At 41.6% G+C, this 26,003-nt stretch overlaps 1 protein-coding gene across 8 annotated transcripts in view; it reads right to left on the bottom strand.

The window, feature by feature from the left end:
* LOC110983956 (dedicator of cytokinesis protein 3-like) overlaps positions 1-26,003 on the bottom strand; it is a 64,737-nt gene that overhangs the window by 12,688 nt on the left and 26,046 nt on the right. For 4 of the 8 annotated variants that reach the window (XM_087136053.1, XM_087136059.1, XM_087136054.1 and 1 more), the window contains 26 exons: positions 23,975-24,072; positions 23,274-23,458; positions 23,006-23,137; positions 22,127-22,235; positions 21,673-21,862; positions 20,682-20,809; positions 20,249-20,347; positions 19,399-19,592; positions 18,285-18,363; positions 17,862-17,918; positions 15,749-15,908; positions 15,204-15,349; positions 14,939-15,027; positions 14,356-14,515; positions 12,898-13,140; positions 11,843-11,932; positions 11,249-11,344; positions 10,740-10,878; positions 9,861-10,024; positions 9,124-9,210; positions 8,448-8,624; positions 7,586-7,669; positions 6,520-6,636; positions 5,981-6,105; positions 5,060-5,153; positions 4,066-4,083 (listed from right to left, as the gene is read on the bottom strand). In XM_087136053.1, the coding sequence (XP_086992179.1) occupies positions 4,066-4,083; positions 5,060-5,153; positions 5,981-6,105; positions 6,520-6,636; positions 7,586-7,669; positions 8,448-8,624; positions 9,124-9,210; positions 9,861-10,024; positions 10,740-10,878; positions 11,249-11,344; positions 11,843-11,932; positions 12,898-13,140; positions 14,356-14,515; positions 14,939-15,027; positions 15,204-15,349; positions 15,749-15,908; positions 17,862-17,918; positions 18,285-18,363; positions 19,399-19,592; positions 20,249-20,347; positions 20,682-20,809; positions 21,673-21,862; positions 22,127-22,235; positions 23,006-23,137; positions 23,274-23,458; positions 23,975-24,072 (3,260 nt within the window). Of the gene's footprint in view, positions 1-426; positions 523-4,065; positions 4,084-5,059; positions 5,154-5,980; positions 6,106-6,519; positions 6,637-7,585; positions 7,670-8,447; positions 8,625-9,123; positions 9,211-9,860; positions 10,025-10,739; positions 10,879-11,248; positions 11,345-11,842; positions 11,933-12,897; positions 13,141-14,355; positions 14,516-14,938; positions 15,028-15,203; positions 15,350-15,748; positions 15,909-17,861; positions 17,919-18,284; positions 18,364-19,398; positions 19,593-20,248; positions 20,348-20,681; positions 20,810-21,672; positions 21,863-22,126; positions 22,236-23,005; positions 23,138-23,273; positions 23,459-23,974; positions 24,073-26,003 lie in introns of all 8 variants that reach the window. The other 4 variants (XM_087136056.1, XM_087136060.1, XM_087136055.1 and 1 more) reach the window with 3 other exon arrangements.

The following is a 26,003-nucleotide window of genomic DNA, read 5'->3' as shown; positions in this document are numbered from 1 at the left end:
GGTGGGGGGTGTGGGGGGTGTGAGATGGGGTCAGGTTTGCGCTTACTGTGAGGGTTCTTTTTTAATAAAGGGATGTCTATTCGAACTTGCATGCTGTATTGAATCAAGTGGTGTGATTGACAAAGCACTTGAAACAGGCCTTCATCAGTTAAGTGCTTAAGGGACTCATCTTGCAAAAGTCTGTTTTGGAAACGAGCAAAATTGAGGCAATCTCATGCAGAAGCTGCTGGCTTTTCTCAACAAAAACCGCAAGTGAAAAGCTTTCATGCATGCCAAGAAAATGTGGCCAGCAGTGAACCCGCCTGCAAATAACAGAATTCAGCTAAAAGAAAAATGCAACTAATTGCAATGCTGCCGAGGCTGGTTTAGTCTGCTCAGTTCACATTCCCACGATCCTTGCAAATGTTTGTTGTCATTCTTGGGTACCTCATTGTAACACTGGCGCATAGAGGCCACCGTAGCTCGGCCGCGTTTCATGGCTTGCTCCCGCTCTAAAGGTCTGAGCCTGTTCAGTGTGGCGTGCTGTGAGGGAGAGCTGGTACTTTCAACTTGGGTTAGGGACAGTAATGTGCACAGATTACTCAAACAAAAAGCTGGGGGCTTGCCAACTGGGCCATTCATACTTCAAGCTGTTGAAATATACTTCAAAGAGAAAAACCTACTTGGCTCTTAGGGTCTCCTTTTTAAAGTTTTTGGAGTCATTGATTCTCATTGGTTTTCACAATTAACGGGATGATTTTCATCTTGATATTTTGGAAAATACGTTCTTTCTGTCTTCTTTTCTGTTTTGCAATCTTGAAGTATGTTTGACTCTTTCACTTAGTTTCTCGTGACTTTTTCCTCCAAAGATCCCTGGTTTAGTTAGAGTTTGTAACTGTGAATTCCCACATAGTGAGTTTTTGTCAGGTTACATAAATACTGCTCATTCATTCAAGTCTTATGACCAAAAAGAGCTTCTGATGATGAGACAACATGTCAAAGTACTGGGCAAAACTTATCATTCCCTTCGACATCTCTCAATTTTTTTGATCAGCTTCAGCAATTATTTGTTGCAATCAATCTTGAAAAATCTCAAAGATCATTCTGTCCAAATAACTTTAGCCGTGTTTGCACTGGACTTTTTTGGTCAAACTTACAGAGACGATAGCTACTTTTCCCATTTTAAGTCCAGTGCGGACATCCCACGAAGTTTTCCTCTAAGTTACTTGTAATGAGCCGCACGTCCATTTCTACCAGGCAACTTCTGCCTAGGAAAAATGACTGAGACCCTTTTCCCGAAACAGAAAGTCCAGTGTGGACAGTGCCAGTCAGTAAAAGCATGGGAAAGTGGCCAGTAGAGCGTACATCCGACCTGAGCACAACAGCATGTTTCATATAGGGAAACTACGCATGTGCGTTGCACGTTTTGTCGTGGTATGGTATGTGGCGAATATTTCCCAGAAATTGTTCCTCTTTTGGGTAGAAATCATGGCAGAAATTGTTGACATTGTTGCAAGATTAACAAGTGTTAAGACTGCACCATTTCCAGATAAAGAGAATGGTAACGTTGTGTCTGAGGACGAAAATAAATGCAGAAAGGCCACACAAATGACTCTCATAAGTCCTGGCACTGCCAGCTCGGTTACTTTTCCAGTGGTCTCGGTCAAATTTTCCTGTGTCGAAAGTCCAAGTGCGGACAGTGGTCACATTTGTCCATGCTTTATTGACCACTGGCTCGGTAAAACCCATGGGAAAAAAGTCCAGTGCGAACACGGCTTTTGTTCAGTTGGCAAGTCTCCACCAGGGATAGGTATATGAGGCAGTTGCATGCAGCATGCCACCACGATGCAGATTAAATCCATGCAAATTAGTAAACACGTCAAAACTCTTTCTCCAAACAATCGAATCACTAGGGGCAAGTTTCCTGCCACTTTGTGCCGAGGCCATCGTAACTATATACGAATTCATTCAAGTGCTGAAAACATTGCCGCAACGCACAGCAGGGGATGGAAATCTGTAAGGTATACATCCCAGTCTGAACGACTGATTTCTGGTGTCATACAAAACCGACAATATCACAATACATTTTGACCCGTAATAATGACTAGGCTCAAAGGAACCTCCAAGATCCTACATACCTGTATAGATTCACTCTATCTGGAAGATTCTTACCTGGTCTTAGTCTTGTAGCTATAGTTTGCTTTGAAGCAGGAGTGTTTATATGGTGGTAACTAAATATGGCCACTTCTCTCATTCAAACTCTGTTCCACAATCATAAACAGCCTTTACCTGCCTTGCCATTCAATTTACTCAACACTACAGGTCGAAACCATAGCATATTACTTGTAACCATTTTTGCTGGTTGTCAATGTGGGACTGTAAACTGTGTATCTCCCTTGCCACTAGTAATTCTTTCACAGTTACGTTTCTTTAGGTTGGAATACCAATCCCTGACTAGGCTGAATTCAGGTACAAAAGTAAATTGACTTACATGTATGTCCAGGAGCCAATTTCATAGAGCTGCTTAAGCACAACATTTGCTTAAGCAGGAAAAAACTTTGCTTAATAAACAAAGGTTACCAGCTCAAACTCTTTCTGATTGTCATGCTAACCAAAAACAAGCTAAATACAATCCCAAAAAAAATATACATCACATGGAGTTTTGGCTGGTTACCTGATTTATCAAGTAAGGTTTTCTTGCGCTTAAGCATGTTTTGTGCTTAAGCAGCTCTATGAAATTCTGGTAGCAAGGCCGTAGTGAAGTCCATCACAAGTCATTATTCGTAGCAACAGAGAGACTGGGGAATGCTTTTGTCACAGTTCACGTGAATAGTTTTGTGACTTGGCTTGAGACTAAATGGCTTATGAGGACATGCAATTGACTTGTGAGGACATAGGATTGACTTGTGAGGACATAGGATTGACTTGTGAGGACATAGGATTGACTTGTGAGGACATGTGGTGAATACTGGTTAATCACAGAGATACCATTAAAAACCCTCTTCTTGTTTGTAATGATCAGACTTTTCGCAATACTGCCACACCAATCGCAGGTATCACCAATGAAATTCAGCATAGTGGAAATACCTTTCAATGGTATCGTTAATACCAAGGTTCTAAGTGCATAGGTCTTTGGATGCGAGGCCTTAACACATAATAGCTTCACAAGCTTTCGTTCTTGTTCATTACTTTCCCTTCCTCTTAAACCATGCAGTCGGGCACATCCATCAGGGAAATAATTGTCTTTAATCTACAATCCAAATTGCAACATCCAGATTTGACCCCTTCCAATGATGAGCCAAAACTGGGCCCAATTCCAGTTGATGTTTGCTTGGCAAGCTTTCCTGCAGGGCCAAAACCAGCTGGGAACCAGTGACAAGCAACACACCTCCGAAGGGATTTTGGCGGGAAACCAGTTATCACTAAGGCCAAAAAAGCTGTGCTTCCCATTACAGTATGAGCAGCAAGACACATCCGGTGGCATTTGTCGCAAATTAAATGAACAATAGTTTAATAAAAAAGTAAGTTGAACTTATCTCCTCCACATTCAAATTAAAATAAACACACTTTTTCTTTATTTTTAATTTCACATTTTCTTAAAATTGCCCTTCCAAAAATATTTTCAGGGTTGTGCCGTCAAAATAGGGTAGTTAGTGAAACAGGAAGCATAACTTTTTTTGGCTTAAGTAATCTCTGTGCATGCTGTGCCAGTATGAGTGATTTAACAGTTGTATGAAATGATGCAGGCCCCTTCTGTATAGAGGGTTTGCATGGCTGCCATCTTGTGGGCCAGTGTTTCTGTTCAAACTTCAACAAAGTATGCAAAAAGGAGGTTTCCCTGTGGGACAAAACAAGTGCTCTCCAAGATGGCTACCATGCAAAGCCTCTATCAGTATAATCCAAAATTCAATCCAACAAGCGAGTCACAAATCTCCTTGATCTGTGTGATGACAGACTAAGGCCTCTGAAACCAAAATCAAGACCTTGCATCCTCACATCACATTCAAATTCCCCCAAATATCAGTCTACATGCTGTGCAAGTCACATGCATGTGACCAAGATACCTACCCCATACATTCTACCTACCACAAACCACTTGCGATACTGTCAGATTGAATAAGCCAGTGGGAATCAGGTTTTAAATCAGGCTCTTTAAAACATTCCACCTGCCATACGGCTGCTTGCCCAGTGCAACATCACATGCTTGAAGGAGTACATGATCAATTGATGTTGTTCTGCTGTGACTTAACTTGAGATGGAGAACCAACGAGGACTTGCTGGGACTAGTGAGGACTTGTAATGACTTATGAGAACTTGCGTTCAACACTGCCAAGTCTAATTGCCAACAAATCTGGATCTGACTAATATCTCAAGTTTGAAAGCAATTAGTTCAACATCAATCAGCGAATCTTGAGGTCATGCTGCTCAGAAAAAGCTAACTGGAAGAAGTCATATGAAGTGGGTAAGTTTGGAGTAAACACCAGAGATTTTACCCAAACCAAATAGCGCCCTCTTGTGTCCGCCATACCTCAAATTAACCAACTGCTGGACAGGTTCCCCAAATAGGGTATCTTTCTACTACCTAGAATGATGTGTCTTTCTGCGCAGAGGTGCTTTTCCTGTTTGCATACTACTGCGTTTGTCTTTGGCCAGAAAACACCCAAAAATTTCAAGACATATTTTCAAAAGAAATACTTTTTGACTGTATCCTTCAAAATCCACCAGCAGGGTTGGTAGGATTTTGCAAGATTGAGGAAGATAGACCCTACGCACTATTACACTGCATGGGGCTTCATGCTACTTGGAAAACAGAACACAAAGAAACACACTTTACTGGTTCCCTGCACATTAAGGAAAGTTTCTAGCAAAAAACTACCCAGGAGTTTAGACTTGTGGACAACTACTCCGCACAATATCCTTCTCAGAATGGGCTGAAGGAAAACATTTTCAAATTAAGAGATAACTAAGGTCACCTCTGACGACATAAAATTCACTAATATCTGCTCCAGATATGGCATACAGCATCTCAGAAACAATGGCTATATTTCCTAGCAGCGATTTATCAACAAGAAACCCTTACTTGTGTGGGTGACACCGAGGTGTCGCTCTCGGTGATGGAATCCAGGTAGAACTTGCTCAGACTAGGCGACTCTTCAGTGGCAGGCTGCGACTTGCTATTAATACGCACAAAGACAAAAAAGGGAAAGAGAAATTTTACAAGATGAGATAAAAGCCTAAAGGGGAGGTTGCAGCTTGACTTACAGCTGTGTCCAACTAGCGTTTCCCCTAAAGGGGAGGTTGCAGCTTGACTTACAGCTGTGTCCAACTAGCGTTTCTACTTCTGAGTTACTATCTAGGGATATAGTTGAGTCGACTTCGTCTGAGTGTGAGCTGAGCTGAGTTCATGAAGGCTTGAGTCTGAGCTAGTGTTGCAGTTGAGACCCCTCAAAATCATCACGGGGCCCAACAAATCCAATAGCAGACCAACACAAGACCATCACAGGACCCCACAAGACCAATAGCAGACCAATGCAAGACCATCACAGGGCCCAACAAGACCAATAGCAGACCAACGCAAGACCATCACAGGACCCCACAAGACCAACAGCAGACCAAAGCAAGACCATCACAGGACCCACCAAGACCAATAGCAGACCAACACAAGACCATCACAGGACCCCACAAGACCAACACAAGACCATCACAGGACCCAACAAGACCAACAACAGACCAACACAAGACCATCACAGGACCCCACGAGACCAACAGCGGACCAACACAAGACTATCATAAGACCAACAAAAGACAACCACCAAACCCCACCAGGCAGTACCAGATCAATACCAAACCAACGCAACACAAAACCAACCAAACTCTTTCCCTCCCAGTATGAAAAACATAGTCACAAGAGTAAGACACAACCATTGTTATTGTTTTTTTCTCAAGAACACAAAATACTCAAGGGACAGAGCTAGTCTGAAAATGATATTTGGGTACTCACCTTGAGCTTTGCGAGGTAGGTACAATGGATTTCCGGAACGTGGTGATGGCAGAAGCTGTGCTGATCCTCGGTCCCTTGCCTGTAGGCGTTGGGGGAGTGCTGGCAACTCGGATTGGCACAGTCGACTGCTCATGAGAAGCATAATCAATCACATTTTAGCGTTAAGTTAAAACAAAATGACATAACCTTAGAAATGAAGTCAGGAATTACCAGGGGCAACCTCAACACTTTTCATCCGCGCAATTTCCACTTTTCATCTGAATGCCAAGGCAATGATACATCTAAACGAAAAACTTGTCAAGCTCTTTTCAATGTGAGGTCAAACAAACCTGCTGAAAAAACATAACTGCGGGCTCAAGTTATGGAATCTACTTAAACATGAACTTGAATTACAAGTGGATAGTGAAAAAATTACGACATGCTCACATGAAGTACATGAAATTTATTCAAATGAATAATTCATGGCAAAATAAATCACGACTAAGGTGTCAAACGAGGTGGAGAGACCAAGAACTAGAAGAGAGAGGGAGGAAACATACCAGGCCAAAGTCTCTGCGGAGTTCGGAGAGTTTCATCGACAAGTTGTGCTGGAAATGAGCTAAATCATCTGGGCAAAGTCGCTCGTGAAGATCCACTCCTTCCTTCAATATCTGCATCTGTATGGACATGGAATGGATGAGATACTCGGACAATCAAACAACGGCATTTCCAACGGATTATAAATTTGTATTCTGGCAAGTTAATCAGAGACAAACTGTCAACCAATAGTCAATTTTGACAGGTAGACTATGCATGAAATATATATACCGGGTACCAGGCAAAAATCAACCAGTGGTTAACAAATTGACACTGATCCAACTTGCCCTTTGCCTAACAGGAAATTCTTTAAAAAAAAAACAATCCTGTCAACTTCTGCATCAATTCCACATTGTCACAGACAAACAGACATCGTAGCTGTGGAATTACTCATGCACTAAAAGGTACCAGTAGTTACCAGGAAAAATTAGTTGAGGAGACAGGGTTCCCCCCCCCGCAACTTGATTCTAAATTTCCTTATCAAGAGAAGAAACTGCCCCTTCAACACAAGGATGACAGGGGCAACAAAACGTACACAAGAACGCACGCTGACCTCATCACACCCAAAACACTGTTCATTTGTTAGGAGTTCAAGAAACAAGCAGATTTCTGTGCACAGTACAAATGAGCAGGGAACCAGCCTCAAGTAACATACTTTACATGGCCATTTGGCTGGTAACCTGTTCTTGCTAAGCAGATATTTTTAGCACTCAACAGAAAATGCTCCTGAAGGGGTTGTGAAACACATTCTACAATTCATAGAAGCACTGTGTTCCCGGTGCTTCAGTTGTCATATTCCTTCATATTACTTCCTGCGTCCGGGGTGCCAGAGACGGGTTGTAATGAGCAGTCAGGGTCAAAGGTTGAACATGCTCACGCTGATTCAATCCCATAGACAATGTGTTGCCGACATGCGTTCATAGAGGCACAGCAAGAGTTATCTTTTAAGAGCGAAGTGTAACTAAGTGACTTTAGTTGGGCCATGGTCAGTGGAATGTGACGTCACATGCTGATCTGCTCCCCATTTACCTGTTCCTTGATAAGTCCTTCCAGTTGTAAGCACAGTTCACTGTCCTCTGGATGAAGCTTCTTGTATTCGTTGCTCAGGAAGGCCTGAAGAAACAAGAATCCACAAGGTCCAATACTCAAGAAGTATGGACTGCTAGCTACTTAGAAGTGACTAATAATTAAGTGGAAATCACCTTATGGCAAGGTTCCACGCTACGCAAATACCAGCTTTTATATCAAAATCTATTTTGGGCTGTTTAGATGTTTCTTTTCCTACACTCACAGCCATAATCCTGACCCTGCAAGATCTTTAATAAAAACATTCACAGCGGATTTTCTAAAGCTTAAATGCACTCCAGAATTGTGCCTCTGACCCACAAATACTGCCACTGTGTTGCAAGTTCATATTATTTTCACTGACTCTGACTTAGAGCAAGCGTAGTATCAAATTTCAACTACAAAACACAGTCTCGTTGGTTGTATTCAATGTCTCAGTGGACAAAATCCTGGCAACCAACGTTCGAGGTAAAAGGGGAAATTTTACGAGAGTCAAAATTTCGTACAACGTCCATTCTGAAGCAGCTAGAATAATGATAAAGAAGTGTCTTGAGAATTATCAAGAGTCCAGAACTACTGGGATACTCCACTGATTCAATCAGATGGTCAAACATAAACACCTGACTGTGCCAACACTTCTAACTCACTCACTTTCCACGTTTAAAACCATGACATAACAGAGCTGTGCGGCATTTTTCCGCGTATGGACCAGAGACAGTTTATGACTCCAGGGTGACGTGTCATAATGCTATTGAGAAACGTCACCATGAGATGGCTCCATGACATGGACATGCACAACAGCTGGTATCCTGCACATTGTGCCTACCAGTTTGTATTTCTTTGGACCGCCCTGCACCGCAGCGTCGATGGTTCCCTGCAGTACCATGCTGAGTGGGTTAATGTTACTGTTGGGATTGGCGTACATCTCAGCCGTCAAGGTGCGGATGGCTTTGTTCTTGTTCTCCATGACGTTGACGGCATTCTGGATGGGGGTCAGCTCAATCTGGCCAAACCAAAATCAGGGAAAGATTGGTATCAAATCATTTCAAAACTGTAAAAGGCCAGCTTTCTTTTCTAAAAGAATACAAAAGCTGCAAATTTGTTTCCAATTAAACGCACAACCAACGGCTACAAATGAACAGAGTGGAACGTTGAACAAGATTACTAATATGTAAACACTACAAGGATTATACCCTGAGGAATTTGGGTAAGTGGTCATCTGAACAATGTAGAAATGGCAGCACCAAGTCATATCATCTTTTAGAATAAGTGGCCCAAGGTGTCACCCCCAAGGGAATGTTTAAGTACTGGACATCAATGCAAAGATGGAGATGGGTAATGCTCCCTTCTCATTCCAGTGGAAAAATTGCACATCTTTGACATTTGTAACATAGCAGAAACAGTATGCTTCTTCAGCCTCACCAGTGGGGCAGACAAATGCATTTCTTCATCCTCATTGACATGTTCCAATTTAATAATTTAAGGAAGGGAGGTTGGCTCACCGTTTCAGTATCGACAACGTCAGCCCATCGTAGCAGACTGGGTAAGGTGTACTCTGTGTTGAGCTGTGTCTGTTCTACACAGAGCGTCTGTCCACAACAAACAGAAACAAGGAGAATAACCTGTTCTCATTTCAAAAGTCAAGCTTGTGTCAGTAATGTCAGTTATAATCATTTCTGTCCATTCTGATGACTTCGAGTTTCAAACAACGTGCAGGGTCAATTTAGGCTTGTAGGCCCTCTTTTGTGCTTGCCTATGGTTTCAACCTAACCCCACAGAGTAGCTCGAATTTCAAAGAGTTCTTCGTGGACCAAGTACAGTTAAAAGTTAACATTGTCTCTTTGAGCATTTCACATCCAAGACCTGGGTTGAGGCTCTGCTATCAAAGTTGATGTAAGGTGCCCAACTTTTGGAATAAAGGAGAAAGTTGGTCAAATCTGAGAATAATGCATTCAGACACCTACACCGTGAGCCAAGTCTTTTCTCTGTAACCCGATTGCAGGATTCAAGAACTGTTAGAATGAAGTTTGTGATGAAAGCATGAATGGGAGCTGTGTGTTCTAAACCAAGGAAGACCACACTGCATGTGTGCTGAGTAGCAGAATATAAAGGGCAAGTTTTCGTCAGAATGTGTACAAATCCAGAGCATTTTTTTTTTCCACATGGATCCGAGATGTAAATGGTGCTAAACTATCCAGTAGTATTAGTCCAGTTGAATATTTTGGAAGCAATGTTTTACCTTGAACTCATTGTCAGGATCTTTGTCTCCCTTATGGAAGGGACGGTCAAACTTGAACTTGCTGATTTTGTGGGTGTCGTAGAAACCGCTGATCTGAATCGGCACATTCATGTCTCTGAAGGGATTGTCAGATGGCACTGTGTCAACCGATCTAACCTGGATATCTGTTGGTTACTCAAGTTAAGGTAATAAATGTAGATTGTGTGATAGAGTAGTAATTTTATTACAATGGAACCAAAAATAATTATGTGAAAATAAGCAGAAGAATTCAAATCACTGGAGCAGAGAGAGTCTCATCATTTCCAAATGATTTCCTCTTGTTATCACTAGTTTGTAAGCAGAGAATACTCATAATTCTATGTTATGTGCTGTGACGATTTGGGAAGTTCATGCACTTCATCTAGGAATAATTCTTATTATTAAATTGCAGTGCCAGGATTTTTTTTCCAATAGTATAATGTTGCCAGGAGACGTTATATGCCAAGAGATGTTTTATGCCAAGAGATGTTTTATGCCAAGAGATGTTTTATGCCAAGAGATGTTTTATGCCAAGAGATGTTTTATGCCAAGAGATGTTTTATGCCAAGAGATGTTTTATGCCAAGAGATGTTTTATGCCAAGAGATGTTTTATGCCAAGAGATGTTTTACGCCAAGAGATGTTTTACGCCAAGAGATGTTTTATGCCAAGAGATGTTTTACGCCAAGAGATGTTTTATGCCAAGAGATGTTTTATGCCAAGAGATGTTTTATGCCAAGAGATGTTTTATGCCAAGAGATGTTTTATGCCAAGCATTTTTCTGCAATTCGGCCCTATAATAAGTGTGACAATAACGAGAACTTTGATTTCATTGAGTTTTCTGCATTCACTTCAAGGATACACTGATTGTTCTGTAAGTCGGAGTTGTCTGGCGGCGTGTTCTTCTGCCAATTCTTGGCCTGGGGAAAGTCAGCCTGAAGCCGCTCAAAGACAACGCCCAGCTGGTCAAAGGGACGGCCGCGATAAATCCACGCTTTGCTCTACCCAAACAAGACAAAAGACAAGTAAACAAAACATGTTTTTGTACAGCAACAGTTGAAACAAAAAGTCTACCGCTGCATGTTTAGATCTATCATGTTTCACTGAACATCCCACATTATCCTTTAAGATCCACCATGTTCAAAAGATATTATATGATTTAAAAGGGTCGAGGGCCAGTCATTTTTATGTTACATGCCTGTCCCTTGAAGATTAAGTACCAAAAATGATTGTTGGGTTCCAGGTGATTGGATGATTGGGGAAAACTACAGGTTCCAGGCAACTCTGTCTAGAAAAATGAGGTATTAACCTGTTCTGATCTCTTCACTGCCTTCTTGTCTCTGAAATATTGTAACTGAAGAATAACGTTACCTTGAGAGGGAAGTTGCCGTAGAAGGTGACTCTGAAGTAGGTTGGAGGTTGTCTCTGCTTCTTGAGGATGTTGTCGAAGAACGACGCTTGAGCTTGCTGATGGGAGTATGAAACAATGAAGTGAAAAACAGTTTTTCTGGGTTGTACATGTAGGTCTTTGTTTCAAGATGTTTTGCATTGCTGAAATAGCATAAGGCTTGGAAAGAAACGGGTGGTTATTTCACTACTTCGCATTATTCTATTTGACACACTATAAGCAATGTGCATTTCACATCAATATGTTCAAGTATACATACAACCATAGTGACATGAACAACATATTCAGCATGCACACCATTTTTAACAGTTCTTGATGTTTTGACAAATGCATTTTGAAATCTGTAATCTATAAACTACATCAGTATGATTGCTACACTACCAGAAGTCTCATGAGATGAGCTCACACATGAACGCATACCGGAAATGCTAATTAAAGCTTTTCGATGAAATGGAAATTCTTGGACTCGCCCTAAACTCAGACCCTTTTAAGAGAACAGTGTAAGTTAAAAAACTGACATAATTATCAGCAAAAACAGCAACAGAAATGTTTCTTACCAGGATTCTGCTGTTCTTTCCATAGTCAAAGAGCTTGCTCTCATACTGTACCGACAACTCTTTGCACAGGGGAATACCAAACTCCCAGATCTGAGACGAAGAGCAAAACTAAAACTAGTCGCTTCAGATGAAAAAAGTATTTGCCATATAGGGCTACATTCTAGAAACAAGTGCATAGGATATCCGGCACTACTGTGGGTGGGTGGGTGGGTGAGTCTGTTTCTGCATTCAATTGGGGACCCTGAACAATAGAGGACAATAAGGTCCCCGATTGACAGAGGGTCCCCGATTGACAACTGTGTACAAAACATATGGGTGGTCTTCTAAAAAAGTTGAAGTACAAACAAAAGAGGAACAATAGGGGGTCCCCAGTTGCAGGCAAATACACACTTTAGTGGGTGGTTGGTTGGTTGGTTGGTTCATTTCCATACATCAGAATAAGATTACAAAGAAACACAGTTATTTATAGAATGAAGTAAGGGGTGATGAATGGTGGATACCAGACAGAAAGCAAATGCTTGTTCATGGCCTGGTTCCTTATCTGTCACAATAATATCCACTTAACAGAGCGATGATATGAAAAATGCAGATGTTACCACCAAGGAGAAAATCGTTAGATTTGTCTTTATTCTATGCCAGAAAAAAGTTTCTTTTGCTATCTGGTCTGAGTCACAAAATGATGACAAGGTTGAGTTTGATTTCTAAATTTGAGTCATTTAATACTCAACACACAAGTCACGAAGAGGTTACTTCATATTCAACAAAACTGCTTGCCATGGTTGAAATGCATTCAAATTCCGCAAGTTCACAATGCAAATATTTATTGCGATGTTATAAATTCACCCACAAGCTGCCTTCTTCAAGTATGAACCTGCCTCAAGAATCAAAGTGTGACTTGAGTCACTTGCAACTCAAATCTGTTTGATATTGCAAAGTTGGGTAGCACTTAGCCCAGGTTGGACTTTGTCTTTGCACCCTTTATACCCTGGACTCCCTCCGTAAGGTAGTACAGTCACTGGAGTCCACCAGGGCTAGGTAGCACTCAGCAAACCAACCTCGCCTTTGTCCATTAGGTTAATGATCTCATGGTAGAGCGATTCCTTCCTCTGCATCTCGCTCTGCTTCGGGTGCTTGTCGTCCGACGGCAAGATCTTATCCCGCCACTCCAGAGACTTGGCCAACACCAGCAACGTGAAGGCCGCTTCCGTGTAGTCGTTGGACTCCAGATGGAGGTCTCGTAGACGGTAGATGTACCGGGCGTAGATGTCTTCGCGATTAGCATCATCCTTGTAGAAATTCTGCCATTTACAACGGGAGAAAGAATGTAACCGTAGGGCCTTGTAAAAGCAAATTGAACTCAAGTTGCTGACCTTGAGAGTCAGGTTGCTCTGGGGTTACTTTCCTCACTTTCCACCTCTGTGACCAGGGATGCAATCCCACCCAAGATGACATGTAGAATGGGTTTGGGATTGTCTGGCGTTTTCCTCCCATCTCTTAAAGTAAACATTTCTAAACTATCTTCTCCTCAAGGTCTCTTGGGAGAACCGTCTGCATATAACTGATGGGGCAACCCTGGTGAAATTTTAAAGTTAAACAAAATATATTACTCCAGCTCGCTTACCCAGTAAAGTATCCCTATGACCAGTTCATCTCCTGGGGAGAATATAGCTTAATGCTACCATGTTGGTTTCGACAGACTGCAACCAGTACCACCCCCAAAGTACTACTCCCACATGGAGAGGGAGAAATTTCTTACTCAAACAACAAACGTACTACAATTCATCTGGATGGTCTTGAGCCTATTTATCTTCAATTCCACCTCCACAATGTTGTACGCATGGTACCAGACCAATTCCACCTCCACAATACTGTACGCATGGTACCAGACCAATTCCACCTCCACAATACTGTACGCATGGTACCAGACCAATTCCACCTCCACAATACTGTACGCATGGTACCAGACCACCAGGCCTCAGTAACAGTCCACAGATCATCACTTCAAGAAATGCACATATTGCGAGTATACTTGGAACTTGTAAAGCACTCCGCACACGTAAACAAAAATGAAGCCCTTTGCAATAAGCTAAGCAATCTCCTATTTAATATTACATCATGTTTACTATCATTTATCAATTATGATTCATCAACCACTGGTTTTTTTCTTTGGTTTTTACACTTGTCCTTGGACTGTTTTTCATGTACCTTTTACTGATGTATTACTTTCTATGTTCTTGTATTTACTTGTATTTGTGTGTCAAGGCAAACCAGCCACAAACTCTGCTTTTTGGGATGTGCCTCCATTTCAACCACCATATGTTGTTACTGTAAAACTGCATTATTGTACCTTGAGTTGAAATGGAAATAAATGTATTGAAACTACACTAAACTAAACTAAGTCATCTCAACATGGTGAGCACTTTCACGCCTCAATGACCCGATGTCATGCACGGCAGACTATCGTACCAAAGGGTATTTCCAAATGGAAACTAAAACCTGTAGTTTCAACCTACCATGAGATTGTACATGCAATTGAGGCGCAGGTGTCTGTTCTCCACGCTGGTATCAGCCACGTTTCGGTAGTCGATCAGTCGTTCTAGCAAACGTTTGACTTTGTCCACAAACTGTTCACCTTCTTCTCTCCAGGGCTGGCTGGCTATACATTCAAGCAAGCTGGAATGAGAGAAGACAGGTACACTTTGGTTACAGAATGCAATGCACAACAAGAGCACTGGCTCAATTTCACAGCACTGCTTGACGCCAGAAAAGTCATGCTACCAGAGAATCACCCAACTGCTCTAGTGCAATTTCAGAATGAAGTAAGAAATTATTGGTACCAATTTCTGGGCTGATTTGAGTACTTTTAAGTACCATTAAGCTAACACTTGGCATTTGAGACTCAACCAGACTGACATTTAAGGAGTTGAGACTTGCAGTTTTGCCAAAAATATGCTGATGAAAGTCTCAAGAGCCTGCTTCTTCAAGCTTTCAAGTGCAAGAAGTATTTAAGTTCTATCAAGACAGAGGAGCGCAAGAAAACTGAGAAAGCAAGAAATCCAGATGCTTCTATTGTGAATTTTGCTGTGTTTTACTTACACTTGATTGAAGAGGACTGTGTAATTTTCATCTCCTTTCTTCTCCACGCACACCATGGTGTCCAGCTTGTCTATAAGATCATCCTCAAGCTGTGAACAAACATCCAAGCTTTCAAGAGTTCATTTGCTCTACATTGAACAGAGCCACTGGAATAAAATTCTGCTTAAATCCTGTGCTAAGTCTCCAAGTAAATTCCCCGAGTAGCTACCCCGTTGGCAAGAGGAAAAAATGATGTTTCACGAAGCACGGATCCGAATACACCTACCTGGTTGAAATTGCCGCGCTCCAGTTTCTCACAGCACATGATGTCGAAAATGATGGGCAGGATAAGGCGACGGATCTCCGCTTGCCTCACCATGGTGACCTCCAGGAAAGGTCGGGTCAGGTCACGAAACAAGCTCTTATAATCTCCTGGGTGACCAAAAGATGATTTATGAATCAAAATGCATTTATTGTGAACAAGCTGAACATTTCTATGTAGTGGTTTTGACAAAGCTCGACTTAGTTTTCAATAAACTTCAGTGCTTCTGGAAAAATTTTGCATTTTCCTTTAAAACTGGAAAAATTGTAACTCTCACTTCAAAAGAAAATAACATGCTCTTTTTGGTAATGCACAAATCTTACATCACCTTTCAACTTATGAAATCTTTTGTAGACCTATGGAAAAATGTTGCATTAGTTGAACTACACCTGAAGACTTCATAGAAAGTTTCCATTCCTAAACATGTTTGCACCATTTTCATATTTTATTTTTGTATTTTAGGCGGCCAAATTTGACAGCACAAACGGTCCTCGAATAAAGTCTAGTACCTAGACTCTGCCACTTGCTGACAATCTCCTGAGCCATATCCACCCTCATGTCTCCGTATCGGCTGATGATTCGGTCTTGTTTAGCCGGCGTCATGGTGTCCAGCTGAAGGCAGGGTTGGGTGATGAAGATACAGGCCAGACGGAAGAAGTCATACCACAGCTGACAACATCAAAAGCCAAAGACAAGACAGGGAGCATAAGAATTAATGGACCTATGAACTGCCAGGTAAGTTTACAGTACCTGCAAAAAAGTGCAAATTAACACATGGAATGAGTCATCATCAATAGAGTTTGGGGTTGGATTGTCATGGGATTATGTCATTAGTTTAAAAGGCAACAGAGTGGTCATTTGATATGGATGAGCAAGTAAGGCTACTGCGGGAGAGCGTAACACATTTCATTCATTTCAAAAGTATAAAAAGGATCATATACATGTAAGCGCAAAAAACAAGACATGAGTTGGACTTTCTTACAGTATGTCTTATCGTTTTGAACTATGACTTTTTAGCATACTTGGGACATTTTATGAATGGAAACTTCATCTCCTCCCTGTCTGACACCGGGGCTCCACTGGAAGTTTTCATGGACGCGGAGAATTAAATCAAAGGGGAAAAAATGGTACTGACTTCTGCATTAACCTTCAACAAAGGACACATAAACCAAACTTCTTCATATGAAAACTAAAACGTGTGAGGCAAATCTCTGTTGACATTCACAAGAAACTGTGTGACTTATGATTCCATGCACCATCATGTCCCCCCTGATAGGAAAAGTGCAGAAATGGCACTGATATGGGTGGACATGGGGCTGATGTCACTTTACGTCCACATTCGGACCCATTTTGTAGACATACAGCTAAGCTTTCCCCCATGTTCATTCCAGGCTGATTGCATGCAAAGGGGGGTGTGACACCTATGCACCCTTCAAGAAACTAACAGACAGTCTGTACAATTTCAACCACAGTTCTTACAATGAGTCTACGGGAAGAACAAAGTACATGCATAATACTATCACCATGACAACTCGCAAGAACAAAAATGTGACAAAGATCATACACCAACTTCATCTGTATATCCACAGATGCACAAAACAAAACAGAAATGAGTGTTTTAAGATTAATCCTTAGTTTCATAAACTATTCCCCAGAATGAACGGTCTCAAGGAGAAGAACAGTTTATTAAAGAGTGTGAAAAAGATGCAAACCACATCCTTGGATACATAACAACTGATCAACTGATTTAGAATAAGAACTACAGTGAAACTATTATAAGAAAGGTGCGTGTTAATCTCTTCGGATATGTTGAGTTTCATAACCACTACTGTGTCAAAGTCATCCACTAAATGTTCTCTCTGGACAGCAATCTTAGGGATGCGGTAAGCTGTAATGTTCGAATGTCCCGTACCCATCTCTGAAAGCTGACAATCATACACACCATGAACTAACACATGACTTCACCACAATAAACTGCTACGGAACAATGAATACTTCTGACTGTTCACAAGAGGGAGTGAGTAGTACAAGGTTTGTGTAGCAATCTGTGTGGCAAACGAACAAAACTAGGGGCCTTAGTTGGTGCTTGTTACTGTCGGGTGTTCTGTGAACGTCCACTGTAATTTCTGACTTCTTCAAAATCACTGGATGCAAAGTTAACTACTTTAAAAACGTTTTGGAATGGTTCCAATTTTGTTCATGTCAGATCGTCTCTGACATTTTGATTGTCCTCTTAACTGAGACAGTTTCTAAGGGAAATGCTGTACAGAAATGGTCACTTGGCTAATTTTCTTGCTTAGTGAAAACCAGATGGGAACCAGTCAAAGTAATATACACTGCATAATGCTTAGCTGATAACCTGCTGCTGCTAAGCAAAGCCAGATTACCAGCCAAAATGTATGTTGAGTGTGACTGGTCCCCAGCAGGCTGTTGCTGAGCAAGTAAATCCGCTAACATTATCCCGTTTACAGCTCTGTACAACTGACCCTTGACCTGCGAGGGGTATTCTATACGGTGTCTTGGGATTGTTAGATAAACCACCACCAATGTCACACATGCAGAGTTCGTGCAGTTTGTGCAAAATTCACGAGGAGAAAACACCATGGACTCAAAGTCACTTACTTCATACCCAACTCTCCTCTCCAGCCAGTTTTCTCCACCAGATAACCGACTGTAATTCTGAATACCGAAAGAGTTTTAGTTCTGTTTAACGGATACATTTCTGAGGTACTAGAGCACTGCTTGAGGTATGTGTGCCATATATCTTTAAAACTGCCATAAATCAGGTATCCTCTTGGGAAATGCTGATGCATTTCAGAACTTTTTAAGAAATTTGTTCAAAACATTTACGGGAAAGGAGAAAATTCTTCAATGTTTTCCTAGTCAACATCTGGAGGCACACGGCATTTTTTATTCAAATTACTGCATTTTATGGTGCATCCATTGTAACAGTCTCCTCAACAAAAAGTCTTCACATTAATGTGTGGCATTTGGTCCTAATACCAGGAAGGGGACATTTTCCTGACGTACACGTGTAGAACTCACCTGCACATTGGCACTTTCCGCATTCAGGAATGTGCTGGACAGATCTACGGATACTCGTCTTGTTGCGTTGAGTATCACACTGGAGGAAAACAGGAAAGTAGTGTCAACATTTGACACAGGACGCTGAAGAGAATAGGCCAATGTACTGACACATCACACTCTCACATGTGCACTTTCCTATTCAGTGTGTACCAACCTACATGGTCCAATGAACACCACAGGAAAGCATACATGTAAACAAAGTCTGGCTTCATCAGTACAGAGGTCAATTTATGGTAGGACGTTGAACATTCTCAGGCCATTTGTGTCCATCCTAACTGTGTCCAAGGCCTGCTCAGGGTAGACCAACAGTTACACCCACCCAGTTAAGTCTGTCCTATAGACCATGGACACAGCTGGAGCGGTAGGCATAGTCGGGATGTAACAGTGCTAACGGTATGTACATGTACCATGCAGGCAAGGTGTCGTAACTGAGTACTTTTTGACTCCCAAGTTGACTGTCAAATACTGAACAGGTTGGTGTGAACAAGACAGAAGAAAGATGGCTTGAAACCTTTTTTTTCCCGGTAGAATACAACAGAAGATAAAAGTTTTTCAGGTATAACGTCTATTAATGAACAGAGTACGCTGTTCAAAATGTCAAAAAGACTCTGACTACTGGATTTACTCAGAACCAGAGTTCTTCAAACATGAGAAACATGGTTGTACCTGAAAACTTCTGTCTACCAAAGTTAGAGACTGTGAATATTGGGTGGCAAATGCACAAGGGTAAAATTACAAAATCAATTTATTTGAGACTTCTCACATTCTCAGATTGGTAATATCAAGTTTTAAGGAGAGAAGAACTCGACAAGTACTCTACTTGAGGACATTTGTTATAGTTTCAGGCTATCAAATAATCTTGAAATCTTATCATTGTGCATTTACTGTCCAATGCCTCCATTCTACAGGTTCGATAGCACCTAACTCTTTCAATTATTGGCAGTCAACTGGTACTTGACAAGTACTTGACCACACTGTGCAAGATTGAAATCTTAGAGTAAGGGTGAGGGGTGAAGGTCTGAGGTCAAGGGTCTGGAAGTACCACACCAGACTGACGGCTCCCTCCCGTTACCTGCTGGCTAGCATCTTCATAGCCATCCACTCTGTTGGGTAGATCTCCCGGGAAGACAGCTCCTTGAAGACCCTGAGGATCCTCTTGAGGAAGTCCCGATGCCTCTCCCGGTCTCGTAGGCTGGCTTTCAGATCCTGGTAGTGGGATTCCTTCATCAGCCTCAGCAGATCCAGGAGACAGGAGATACACAGAACCTTGCAAGTTAATTGACAGGAGGAGGATCAATGAAAGTATGTGTCATCTTCTGGCACATTCATTCTGGGACACATGTGCGGAACAAGACAGCTTTTCTTATCACAAGTCCTCAAATTTAGTTAGCCTCAGTTGTCAAATGAAAATGAACTATTTGGGGCATCAAGCGAAACAGCAGAAATGTTTGAAAAGCCAAATAGGTTCTTAACAAAACAAAAGGGAAAAACGAGATCTTTTAGGAGCAATTGAAATTTGGGTCAAATTTCTCAAGAAATAAGTAAAAACATTTTGCAACTTGTCAAACTAAACATTAGCCAGAAATACGCTCTGAGAATTTAATACAAGGTTCAATTGAATGAATATTCAATGGGTTGAATTACTTTGATATCAAGTGTTCTCAGGGTTCCAGATTCCAGTGCCATAGTCAAGTCCTTCACAAGTCCCTATAACAAGTCTATCACAAGTCATTCAGTCTTAAGTCAAGTCACAAGCTATTTAAATGATCTGTGACCAAAGCATTTCTTTCCCATTGCTTGACCCGTTATTCATGACCGGTCCTACGGAAAGACCTGCGACTTGACTCATGAAGGGACTCGTGGACTGGACCGCAACACTGCCTGCTTCGGCGGCACCACACATGGGAAACAAAGACACTTACCACGGTGTTTGTCTTCCTATCCAGCGACATGATCATATTGAGAATGCTTCCAAGAAGCAGCTTCACCATGATGTTGACATCCGCATCTACGGATTCCGACTGAAACATCCAAAAACCAAAACATATCCATATCTGGGAATGCAAAATCACTGTCATAAAAGTGCTGTTAAAGGTTCCAATCTGTACCCTTTTGTAAACACAACCTGTCCATCCTAAGAGTTGGATGCCAATGATTTTTTAAATCCAAACATATATTTTGGACACTTTGCATAACTAAAAACCATCTTTGAAACTGCCAACCACAGGATACCAGTGTTTTCTTGTAGAAGCTTGCAATCATGCTGACGATCTAACTCTGGCAATCTATACCCTGTGGAGTTATATCCACTGATGACTCCCCATAAACCTTGCCATCTTTTGAACACCGACTGACCTTTGATATCTTGTAGAGGCTTGCTAGCATGCTACACAAGATGTCCACACACATGCTGCACTCCTCCCTGTTCTCAATGTGCATCCGCAGCTGCTTGACGCAAGGCTCTAGCAGGAACTTCCTCGACACTGGAGGTCAGAGTGACAAGGAGCCAGACGCAAAAAAACAGAAGAGAAGTGTGAAGTCGTCATTCATCATAACACACAATTGTGCCAACCTTTTCAAAGGGATCACATTTCAAATTGCTAATCTTCTTCCCAAAACACATAACATGAATTAATTTTTTTCTGATTACCCGCTGCTACACCTGATTCGAACCAGCCATCTGACACCGACAAGCTCGGTGGTCGAGTGGTTAAGACGTCTGCACTAGTAAGCAGGAGGTCGTGGGTTCGAGTCCCACCCAAGTACACTTGTGGTTTTTTCCACAAGCCTTCGGGGGCATACACTGAGTACACAGTGTTTAAAAAAAAATGCATGTTGGGCAGGGCAAAAATCTGAAAAAAATATCAGACATATGGAGCTTGAACTCCTGCTCAAGCAACCAGTGTCAGAGATGACCAGAACAGAAATTTTGCAAAGCAAAAAAACACTGGTTACCAGCCAATTTGCCATGGTGTATACATTTATTTCAGCTGGTTCCCAGCAGACCTCTCTATCTGCTTACACAATATACCCACTAAGCAATCTTTTCTGAGAACAGTGTTGGATTTTTATGAAGATGCTTTCTGAACCCTCAAAAATCCAATGCTGTCCAGTCTCAATACGAACGGTATATTCTTTGCCTGCATCAAGACTTGTGCAAATACACGGTGGCTCGCCTGTACATTGCTCACAAAGTACAGCTGTTGGTTTTACAGGGTAGAGTCATGGTGCCAAGGATTACGAATAAAAATCAATACAATCCTTGCATCATTAAACACTATGCTCTTTAACTCTAAAAGCGACACATTTTTAGGATCATCTCTGAGATGCTGTGGATGGAGCTCACTTGATTCCTTGAAGAGGTTGCTGTTGATGGTTTCGGACAGGAAGGTGAGCTTAGCTCTCAGGACCTCTGGGGGTAAGTCTTTGACAGGCATGTGCTCCAGGAGGTCAATGATGAACTGGCTGACTTCTGGTGAGGTGTACATGACCCTCAGCTCTGTGGAGATGTGGCTGAAGTTCTTCAGCAAAATTAACTGGAAGGAAAGAAGGAAGGCCGAACAGTAAATCAAACGAGGAGTGCTGGAATGGAAGATCCTATTAAATTTTTTGGCTTATAAGTACATATACTACGCAAAGTTGCTGGACAGTTTCTTCCGTGTTTCAGCTCCAAGACAGTTGGTACATGGTGACATTCAAGTAGCCATGACGGTTTGAGTGGGATGGGGATCCAGGAATGATGGAATGGGGGGGGAGGGTGATGCGGTGATCTTGCGGGGTGGGGAGTGGTAGAAAATTACCTGGTGTAGATGGAGCTTATCTTCAGTGTGCGTCATCAACTTGTTCATGGAGCCAAACAGACATCGCATGCTGTCCTGAATGTTACCATCATGCAAATCACCCGTTGCCCTGGTAACCAGATTGAGTGATGGAATGATGAAAGTTTGAGTGCCTGACCAGAAAAGCCGGTCCAGGTTTCATTCTGCTGTCTCCACCACTTGCAAACAAGCCCTTTGTCATGATTTCATATACCATGCCCTGCCCCAAACTCCAAGCAAATCAGGCTATGACATGAATTGTTCACACCATGATGTGTTCACTGCATTAATCTTACAATATCACACAGATCTCTGTTTCTTATTCCAAATTTCTCTCTTAACTTTCCTTCAGGGTGGGTCTTAGCTACAATGCTCTGATTACAGTCACACGTGTGAACAATTCTCTTTGGTGAATGGCTGTGGTTCTGAATATGAACCGGATGCTTCACTTGACATTTCAAATAGTGTGCTCTGTTGGGCTTCAGGAGAGAAAGAGACTCGAGTGAAACCTCTGGTCCGTTTTTAAGAACCCCACACATGCATACAAGAGAATAGACATTTATGATGATGCTGCTGGTGGTCTTGTTCCCTAAAGACCCATTTGCAATAGTGAGCCAACTTCATATATTGAAAAAAGGGAATACACTGTCTTCCCTTTTAGCCTTAGTCTGGTAACATTGCTTTCAATGGTAGAAAGCCAGATGGCTGCCCCATGATAGAGGTCTATTGTTCGCAAGGTGTTACCACAAACCTTCTTGTATTTGGTACTTCCACCGTGCACGGCCTCAAGTCTTACAGTTTCTTCTATTTTTAGATTAGCTCAGAAAATTTGCTTAATCCGTATTCATTCATTAATCTTACTTCTGGTACAAGACGTGGGACCTAAAGATGAACTTGAAGAGGTTCTGCACAGCCTTGAGGGTGCTGACTACAATTTCTGCCTTCTCAATCATGGAATTATCGATGTAGCGCTTCAGTTGCTTCACCAAAAACCTGAGGCAGATAAAGATGGTCGGTGAAGAAACAACTTGAGCAAAAGGAAGATCTGGATCTGATTTGATGGGGATATTAACAAACGTCTGAAACCTTGTCCATTTTTTGTATGATTGCTCGTTGTTTCCATGGTTACCTGTGAGCTTGGGTGCTGGCAAAGAAGTTCTCAATGTAGGTGTCTAAAACGGTAGTAAAAGACTTGAATCTGGTATCCCCAAGAATGCCTAAGATGTAGACCAAGGCATCGAAGACATCCTTCTCAAAGTCTTCGGCTCTCTCATCCAGGATGTTAAACAGTGCATCCAAAATGTCTTGAAGAACCTGGCAAATTTGAACAATGTTTAACCACTTTTTCTCCTTAATCTATTATTTTTTATTTCCAATATTGTTAATTTACAGAAAGGAAACCACAAAAATGTTCTAAAACGGCTAAGCAGGCAAGCCTGGGAAGAACGATGATGAAACATTTGAGTGTACGTATAAAAGTACACTCACGGCAACTACATTTTTAAAAATTGTAAGAATGCACTGGCAATGCTGTAAAAAATCGAATAAACCCTCGGCAGATTGGAGAACAATGGTATTTGTCATGGTTGTGTTCAATTTCTCACCTCACCAGAATTAGAAATGGCCAAATTAAGACACACCTGTGCATACCTCACTTGGAAAAGAGGGCACGCTGTACAGGTGCAGGGTAAAGTTGCAGCCAAGAGTATAAAACGCTCTTTTTTGTTCCTTAATACTTCTTTTTATTGAACACTGAATTGTACAGAGAATTTATACGGGCTCAACTCTCTGCTTGGACGAGTAAGGAGGACTGTGACAATGAGTACTCACCCTTACAATCTCCTGCCCTCCTACTTTGGTGATGCTGTGGAGAATCTCCTTGAGGTTCTCAGGATGCATCTTCCATTTTAGCAGGCCCAGGAGGAAGACTGAAAGGTAATGGCCACTCAGCACAGTTAGGTATCAGATTCAGAGATTGATCAGGGGTATGGCTATTCCTTACAGCTTCCTGACTTGACTGCTTGCCAATCTCCTTCCAAAGCACTGTGCATTATTTTCTTTTTCATTTTCAACATTTTCAGGACCATGCAAAACATACTCTGAGAAAAAAGGGGTCGGGGACTTAAACTCTAAATTTTCTGCTGGTAATTTTCACCATCCTTCCATAATGAAAAACCACTGCTTCTGGTTTGGATAAATTTATCCACTTCTTGAAACACAGTGGGTGTTTCACTTCTGCTCTGTGACCATAACAGTGCTTGATAGCCTTCTGTGATCGACTGTGACCATAACAGTGCTTGATAGCCTTCTGTGATCGACTGTGACCATAACAGTGCTTGATAGCCTTCTGTGATCGACTGTGACCATAACAGTGCTTGATAGCCTTCTGTGATCGACTGTGACCATAACAGTGCTTGATAGCCTTTGTGATCGACTGGCAATATTACTTTCAGATGCACCTGAAAATGGAAAACGACCGGTTATCAACCACAGAGTAGAATGCACACTGAGATTGGCTTTATTGCAACTGAATGTCACCGACCAAGTAAATATCTAGGGCTAAAATTTACCGGTTTACATCCCGAGCAGTACCGTAAGTTGAGAATATCAAGCAGCCAATCAAAGTCCACATCAAAATCAGGGCTGAGTGATCATCATTCAATAAAAATTGACTTCATTTGCATATGAATTAGGCTCTCTACCAGATGCAACTATGAACACACAAACAGCACTCGGCCATTCTCAAGGGCAATTCTGTCAGCCATTGCCCTTAGAAGTGACCCATCTCACCATTCTGTCCAATTTTTGGCATCATTTTTACTATTTATAAATTTATGTAGTCCATGTTTCTGCAGAGAAAACTCTAAGAAAGGGATGGTTCAATCATTTAGACATGAGCTGCAACTTCAAGAAGATCTACAAAGGACATGAAGATATTTGCAGGCAACTTGGACTTTAACAAAAAAAGGGGAAATTCCAGTCTTTACAGGACTTTGCAGAGTGTTTTTAAATTTTCAATGACATAGGTGTGAAGTGAACAAAAGAGGAAATCAGCTGATCCGAGGACACTTTACGTGCCTGTATTTGCAAAAGACTGATCAACTTCTTGACAAATTACAGGTGTTTACTTTATGTACTTCAATTAAATGTGAAGGAAAACTTTGTGCCTGACAAAGAATATTACTCGCAGAATCAGAGTGGCAACTTCTTTGCATAGATCTCCTAAAACTGAAAATGGACAGGTAATAAATCTCTTAGAACGTTAACCACTAAGCCAGCTATATTCTGCTCTTGGTACAGCGTGCCTTCAATGCTGCTACTCTAGAAAACATTTTCATGAAGCAACTTCGGATGTGTTTTGTGCTTGTGACAAAAAACAATAAACTGGAATAGAACCAACGGCCAAAGCTGCCCTCAAAAAATGAAACGGAAACAAAAAATGGAACTGAGACAGTTATCAGTTTTAATACCTAAAAGTATACAGTCAATATTAAGGAGCCAATGGGAGACCTTGACAATGCAAGGACTGGCCAATCATTGATTATCTTCATCCACATGACTTCATTTGCATATGAATGAGCCACACCCAGTCTATTTTATTCCAAGCATGATGCTGCCCATCTAGGCTACACAGTGCAATTCACAGTAGCAACGACACCAGCATTGTCTTTGAAAGAGTACAGCATTTCTAACTTTATTCAAATTGTGCAGAAAAGGGTCCACTTTCTTGGAGTGAAAAACTCTTGTGAAAGAGACTACAAGTCTGAATCGAACTATGAATTCAACAGAATCTAATAAGGATCTGCAGACATTTAACGCCTCTACAACACCAATGACTGAGTTTCTAATCCAGAACAAC

This window comes from Acanthaster planci, linkage group LG04, assembly GCF_054643075.1.
Source record: "Acanthaster planci isolate LZ-2023a linkage group LG04, COTS_SCS, whole genome shotgun sequence".
In the NCBI taxonomy this organism is placed as follows: Eukaryota; Metazoa; Echinodermata; class Asteroidea; order Valvatida; family Acanthasteridae; genus Acanthaster; species Acanthaster planci.
Note: the sequence above shows the minus strand (reverse complement) of the source record. Positions and strands in the feature narration are given on the sequence as shown.